The following is an 8,146-nucleotide window of genomic DNA, read 5'->3' as shown; positions in this document are numbered from 1 at the left end:
CTTCATGTACATGGAGTGTGAATGAATAATGCTGGTGTACATGCAATATATCATACAACGTGGCTTGTACATAACTGAAGAGACTTTGAACCATTAGCTCATTGAATCAAGAAGCTTTGAATCTACGCAGGTAGCGATCCTTAGATTACTTATCCGACGAATTAGCCACACCAGTATACAGTGACCCAATGTTCTAAACTTGGCAATTATCACCTCTGGATTTTGATATAGTAAAAACCTAAGGTATCATTTGTCCGGTGAAGGCAATCATTTTGTTTTCAGATTTGAATGCCCATAGTGCAATTTAAAGGGACTCCACTGAGTGTTTTTGACATAATGGGTCTGGATTTTTTTCTGTAATCTTAAAAGTGCATTTTATGTAGGTTTTGGCTAATAACTTGTGATCATTCGCTCATACCGTTTTTCTGAAATAATTATTTTAAATGTTAAAAATGACCCTAAACTGAAAACCGTTGCAACGCTTTTCACTCAAATTGGGCTAAAATAGCACAAAAGTAGGATTTTTATTTTATTTCTGAGTATATTTCTAAATTATCTTTGTATATCTGTTTTAAGTGCCCTTGTTGATTTATAAAAGGAATTAAATTTTTATGTCTTTAGACTTCCGGATCTCAGTGGAGTTCCTTTAAGTACCAAATTTTCAGCACTACAGAGCAACTCATTTTATAAAACAAAGAGCGTGGCTATTGCTTAGAGATGTTGCTTCAGAAAGTTTAATTTCTTGTAAATTTAACTTACTTAAAGAAACGATGTTACTGTAAAATGAGTGTTGCTTAACAGGATGGCTCTCTGCAGATGCTGTATTGTATTATTGTACCATGTTTATGTCTGACCAGTAAAACAGGTCCGACTGTGTGTAGGATTAGAATGTTTCTTTATAACATACGTTTTCTTATGATTGTCTGTAAAACAGGATCGACTGTGTTAAGTATTGTAATGTTTCTTTATAATATACGTTTGTTACGATTGGCCTGTTAAACAGGTTCGACTGTGTTTAAAAACATTAAAAATGTTTTGGTTTTTTTTTTGTTGTTGTTTTTTTTTTTTTTTTTTTTTTTTTTTGTTTTGCTTTTTTAGTTATTGGTGCCCGTTATGTCTCAGAAATCCTTTTATTTTATTTCTCAAAATCTTTTTTATATTTGATGTCTTACGATAGGTGAAGTTTCCAAAAAGTTACGCATTGGTTATTTATCTGAACCATTTGTTTCTGTGTCCATATGGTAATAGTACAGATGTAGTGATTTAGTATTTGTATTGAGGTCAGAATACTACTTTGTTTAAATTTTGCTACTTTTATGACAAATTATTTAACATTCAGTACAATTTTCTCAACGTGGTAAGCATTTAACATGCTCTTAAACTATCATTTATCGTTATTATTACAGATACATCTCATGTTTTCCCTTTCTAAGAAGGACATATGAGCCGCGTCACGACAAAACCAACACAGTGCGTTTGCGACCAGCATGGATCCAGACCAGCCTGCGCATCCGCGCTGTCTGATCAGGATCCTTGCTGTTCGTTAACCATCCCTATTACAAGTAGAGAAACTGATAGCGAACAGCATGGATCCTGATCAGACTACGCGGATGCAAACCCTTTTGTCGTGACGCGGCTAATATATTCGTTTCTGAGGCATAATGTGCCTTTAAATAATCTTTATTCGCTTTCAGTAAAAAAATAATTTAATATTATGATGTGGAAGTTTAGAATCTCATCAAAAAATCATGAGGGTTTCATTGTTAAAATAGGTTAGATATTTCTTTATAATTGCCAAGTGTCATAATATCTTTCATAAAAGAAAATAGTTATTGATTTAGTTGTTATTTATTTTCATACCACTTGATGAATGTATAGATATCCCCTCTATGCATTCTTCTTTGCTGGCTAGTCATTTCAAAAGAATAGTGCCATTGAAACGTGCACCGGAATAAAACGTTGAATATGTAAGTGATTAAGATTACATTCTTGGAAGACCAAGTTAGATGGGTGTCTTCATTCTTGGAAGACCAAGTTAGATGGGTGTCTTCATTCTTGGAAAACCAAGTTAGATGGATGTCTTCATTCTTGGAAGACCAAGTTAGATGGGTGTCTTCATTCTTGGAAGACCAAGTTAGATGAGTGTCTTCCAAGAATGTAATCTTAATCACTTACATATTCAACGTTTTGATATTGAAGCCCAACAGTTAGGCTACACTTTTTGGATTTCTGGCGTATACTAAGAACAGGTTGGCATACGAATCATGGGAGAAACATTTCGTGAAAGAAAAAGGTTGCTTGCCTGTTTAATTTAAATATATATTTAGGGAAAATCATTATGTAGAGAATTAATCCCCTTCAAAAATAATTAACCTTCAAAGAAATTTAAGCGATGTGTAAAAAATAATCATAAGTTACTTTTATTTCGCATAGTACATGTAATACTGACTCAAACTGTAAAGATCTTTATTGTTTTTCTAGCATTACATTAAAAAATATCAGAAATATTTTTCTACAGGCATTCAAATGAAAAGAAAAATTAAAATATACGAGTGACATTAAAAAGGCCCACACGAAAGTACTTTTAAAACTGTTACGATGATTGTCTACTTCACTGCGCCGACTTTTGAAAACAGATTTACAAAGATAATAATGTTATCAATGATGAAGGAAATTTAAATATTCTATGAATATAACAATATTGAATTTATTATGTTACCATAATAATACATTTTTATATAAAAAAAAATGTAAATTTACAGAAATTTCGTCAAGTTAATTTTTTAATCGTTGTTGCGGATAGATAAACTTTACCTTTAAAAAATAAATTAGATATTTATATTAAACAAGTAATGTAAATCCGTGCAATAGCTAACTTTAAGTTTATCATGAATATACAACTTGCGACATTAAACAAGGGAAAAGCTTGCGACATTTAACGATACAAATGCGACATTTAACGGCATAAGATTTCGAGACACTTATTGGAGGTCAAGACATTTAATTCGCAATGATGTGACATTCAGCGGTAAGTGCGACATGTAACGACGTTACACTGTCCAATTTTAGTCACTGTTGTGCCCAATTGACCTTTTCGAAAACCTAGCTAAACACCGTTTTCCGGTACGTTGCGGATTTAGCTCTGGTGAAGTACATAACTCAGTTACATGATATTTCTATTTTTCTATCATTATTTTACCGTTTAAGGTGAAAAAAATTGATGTTTTTGAAAATTATCAATATTCCTTTAATATCTATTGCAAATTTTTGTTAAAAATAAATTGTTTTATGATGAAAATCAATAAAATTTAAACAGACATAGTGGAATCTTCCATAATAAATAAGGTTATTTTCTGCGTAAACTTATGTATTTACTTTATTTTTTTGTATGGAATTATTCATACAATGATATTCAATTATTTTCTTGTAAACAAATAACTGTTTTATTTCAATTTAATTTAAAAAAGGCCGAAAACATCGAGTTCGCTATTACACTCCATTAGGTGAATTCCCCAGAGCTATGTACAGAAAGACCGGAAAACGGCGTTTAGCTAGGTTTTCGAATTGCTGAATGACCGTCTATATTCTAATGTAAAGCGGTCATTAGCCACACTGAATGGCAGGCTTTATTCTAGTGCACAGGGATGATTTGTGCCTAATTAGATATCAGTTGGCTTGACCACTTTAATAAATTGATGATAATTCTAATCTTTAATAATTCAGCATATTTCCACAAGTACTATTATTGGACTGGGACAATTATTGTGAAATACACAAATAATAAACAATTTTATTATCATTTAATTCTTTTAATTACTCTATAACATTAAGTTTCAACTGTAAAATTTAACCCATAACAAGGTATATACATTGCTTAAACTAACTTCAAAGATTCACATTGCAATACATTCCTTCAAAAATATTCAAAATAAAAATTAATGCAATTAAAAATTCAATATACACTGTATAACGCTGTCTTTGCTGGTATTGGATAAACAAGAAAATCTACATTCAATAATTTACTTTTTCATAACAAAATGCTAATGAAGGTCGAAACAACTTTCCCATGGAAGCCCTACACTGTACATTCTTCACTTCCCCTCATCTTCTTTTTTCAGTATGTCAGAAATATAATTATTTCCCAAATGTGAATTTACTGACATTGCAAGCTGGAAGAACCAGTGTTCATTCAATAATCACACAGGATTCTAGCCTTCCAACTTGTTTTTTTTTTTAAGAAGCTAACCAAACAAATCCAAATAATCATAAATATATTAGCTCAGTATTTTAAAAAAAATATATATATATTTACACAATTTTACATCAATAAAACAATAATAAATAAACAATAGACTTGTTAAGCGAGTCTGTGTTGTTCAACTGAATAAATGAAAACAAAGATGAAAATTTTTATATGGAAGATCTTCTATACTTTACAAAACGCTTGGTGTTGATAACAATAACATTGTCCAAAATATTATGTAAATTACAAAAATCTTGACTGGATTTAGATGGTTTTTACATCTTTAATATAGTGTTTTTCATTTTATGAAATAACCGGTCATATGTGTTGGTTTTAAAAGACTGTACCTACTATGGTTTTGACAAAATTGAACTATCACCCAATATCATTTCCACTCTTAAAATAAATACTTGAAATCTGCTGAATTTAGTTTCATAATTAACCAGTAAAAAGTATATACATGTACATGTTGTTTTTTTTAAATTAATTGCAAAATAATGGCATTTACCCTTCCTCAATGCTTAAACATATGGTTCTTTATGTTCAAGAGAGAGAGAGGGGCGGGGGTATTTGTTTTGCATGTAAGATTGAAATATATTAAACTCATGAACACCAGCTATTATATTTTCCCTTGTGGCTAAGTCACTTGTGAAAATATTGCAGCTGGTGTCCACCCAGTGAAATAGATTTCATTCTTACATGCAGAACATACAAATTATTATTTCATGTTTTTTGTGATTTTAAGTCATTTGTTTTACTTGTTTTGCCGTGTAACGTCATATAATTTCTTAATGACGTCACCATACAAATGTTGAAATTTAGTTCTATAAAATTTCTTTTTTCAACACAATGTATGCAGTTATTTACTTTCATCTCTAAAGAAGCAAAATTTACATATGACTGAATTTATTCCTGTTGATAATTCTATTTAGTTATTTCAAATATTTCACTGTGAAAATTATCAAATATAATTTCACTGTGAAAATTATCAAATATAATTTCACTGAGAAAATTATTAATTTCATTTTCAACTCCAAAGCATGTAATAAATTGAATTGTTCCTTATACTATATGATAGTTTTGGTGCAAGATTTATTAATGAATGTCAAAAATCTAGACATAATTTATCTCTCTTTTCCAACTTGCCAATGGTCAGATCATAATCATTTACGGGTTTTTAATTCATATTATAAACCCATCTTTTAAGAGATGATCCTATTCTCTCAAAAATCAACAAAATTTTGCTGTTCAGCATATCTTTAAAAAAATACAAATTTCATTACAACTGGGAATTAGATACTTTTTTTTTTAGTTACAGGTGATATGTACATGTATTACATATTTTCATGCTTATGATTGCACATATTTATTTATTCACAATTATTATCTAACATTTATGAATTCCATTGGCAACAATTACTTGTAAATTAACATCAGGTTTTATACGGTTGATTGTTCATTCTTTTCTCATTTGGTTTAAACATATTTATTTATCTCGATTGTGAAACAAGTTCTTGCAACTTATATTAATCGCTTTCGAGTCCACTTCCTGGAACCAACCAGTACTGGTGTCATATGAAGAAACATGGTCGTGACCCGAGTAGGGCTCAAACCCATGATCCCTGTGTTGAGAGGATCGTCTTAACCACTAGGCCACTTCTCATTTAATTCTAACAAATCTTACAATAACAGTTCCTAAATCAGAGCGGGGAGCCATGCAACTCCTTAACATAAAATTCCACATGGTAAAGGTTAAGTCCCATGATTGCATTTGAGAAAAATCCTATGCCACCGCATGGTTCAAATTTCATAGCTGTACATCAAAGGACAAGAAAGTAGGTCACATCATCAAAATCTAGGTCACCTGATATCAAAGTTCAATTTTACAACTAAAACTGTGCACATGGTCAAAATGTCGTTGCTTTACATCAAAGGACAAGAAAGTAGGGCACTGTCCCATTTGGCAAGGCATAATTTTGACTCAAGGGTTTTATTCAAAACAATCTTGATACAGGTCCACCAAACAACATTTCAAGTCAAATATCTAAGCTATAGCTTTCTCCCATTCAGAAAACATTTGTTTTATTTTCTGTTTTTACTATGTGTACATAATAAGGGGCAGGGCCAATTTTGACACCAGGGGAAAATTTGAACAACTTTGATAGAGGACCGATAAATGATATTATATATATCAAACATCAAAGCTCTATGCCTTGTACCTTCAGACAAAAATATTTTTAATTTCTTCACTATATGTACATAATGAAAATCAATGACCCCCGGGGTGGAACCATTTTTGACCCCAGGGCTATAATTTGAACAATCTTGCAAGAGCTTCACTACACAATGTTTCGTGCAAAATATCTTAACTCTAGCCTTTGTAAATTTAGAGAAGATGATTTTTTAAGTTTTTACTATATACATATAAGGGAAAACCTATGGCCCCCGGGGGCGGGCCTAATTTTGACACAAGAGACAAACTTTGAATAACTTTTGTAGAGTACCTTTAGATGATATTATTTAACAAATATTAAAGGTCTAAGCCTTGCACCTTCAGACAATAAGATTTATTATTTTTTACTATATGTATATATTGAAATCAATGACCCCCAGGGCAGGGGCAATTTTGACCCCAGTGCTATAATTTGAACAATCTTGCTAGAGGCTTACTACACAATGTTTCATGCAAAATATCTAACCTACAGCATTTGTCAATTGCTAGAAGAATTTTTTTTGAAGTTTTTACTATAAGTTTTTACCTTATACATATAAGGACAATGACCCCCCCCCCCCCCCCCCCCCCGGGCGGGCCGATTTTGACCACAGGACTATAATTTGAACAATCTGGGTAGAGGTCTACCAGACAATGCCTTATGCAAATTATCTAAGCATTAGGCCTTTTGGGTCTTTACAAGAAGATTTTTTAAATTCATTCTTAGAATTCTTTTGGTTGCCATGGCAACCAGATTTCTGCATGGAATGAAATTCTTTGAATTCTTATAATCTATATAACACACACACACACAGGTGAAACGCTATATGCCACTGCATCGCTATATGCACTGATTTCATTAACACATCTGTAAAAACCTCCTATCAAACCTTTTATTTGAGAACTTTTGAACCTATACTTGCATACAATTGTTGACGACATATCCTGTCAACATGAGAGACCCACAATACAATGGTCTCCAAACTGAGAGAGACAGAGGTTGGATCTCTTGTTAAAATTTTTCCATTCGGTGGTTTATGTAATACCAGCATATAATACAAAAAGTCTTAAAAAAGTTCACACAGGAATCTTGTTAAGTCTTAATCATGTCTGTTTATTCATCTTTCAAGGCAATTCTTGTTTTACATCTCTGTTTATTCATCATTCAAGGCAATTCTTTTTTTACATCTCTGTTTATTCATCATTCAAGGCAAGCATCTCTGTTTATTCATCTTTCAAGGCAATTCTTTTTTTACATCTCTGTTTATTCATCATTCAAGGCAAGCTTTTTTTTACATGTCTGTTCATTTATCTTTCAATACATTAACATCTGTGTCATGCAGTCTTTTTACTTGTAGAGTTCACTGCATGTTGTAGAGCTAAATCATCAAATATGTCCCTGAAATAAGTCAAATATTGGTTCATAAACTAATGATCAAACAGCATCATACCATAATGTGTCTCAAACGTCTTGGGCATTTAAAAACACATAAATAAGCACCAAAACCCATATTTTAATGGAAAAAAAAATCAATAAAAAAATACTATTATCAATAAGAAATTTGCCCAAATTACATCCCCCACCCACAAATTGATTCTTTCAACTCAAGATTCATTGCTAGAAATGGTCATAATTCTTCAATGCAAAGTATTTAGGTTAAATTGAGGCATGCCATTCTTGACCTAATCAG

General features: G+C 31.5%; 1 protein-coding gene across 2 annotated transcripts in view; it reads right to left on the bottom strand.

Annotated features, from left to right (window-relative positions):
* Positions 1–7,673: 7,673 nt before the first annotated feature.
* Positions 7,674–8,146, bottom strand: part of LOC132716818 (ubiquitin carboxyl-terminal hydrolase 37-like) — a 37,317-nt gene continuing 36,844 nt past the window's right edge. For both annotated transcript variants that reach the window (XM_060700153.1, XM_060700154.1), the window contains exon 22: positions 7,674–7,854. In XM_060700153.1, coding sequence (XP_060556136.1) covers positions 7,791–7,854 — 64 coding nt within the window. In that variant the 3' untranslated portion in view covers positions 7,674–7,790. The remainder of the gene's footprint in view (positions 7,855–8,146) is intronic.

Source organism: Ruditapes philippinarum, unplaced genomic scaffold, assembly GCF_026571515.1.
Source record: "Ruditapes philippinarum isolate M1 unplaced genomic scaffold, ASM2657151v2 ctg638_1_1_1_1, whole genome shotgun sequence".
In the NCBI taxonomy this organism is placed as follows: domain Eukaryota; kingdom Metazoa; phylum Mollusca; class Bivalvia; order Venerida; family Veneridae; genus Ruditapes; species Ruditapes philippinarum.
Note: the sequence above shows the minus strand (reverse complement) of the source record. Positions and strands in the feature narration are given on the sequence as shown.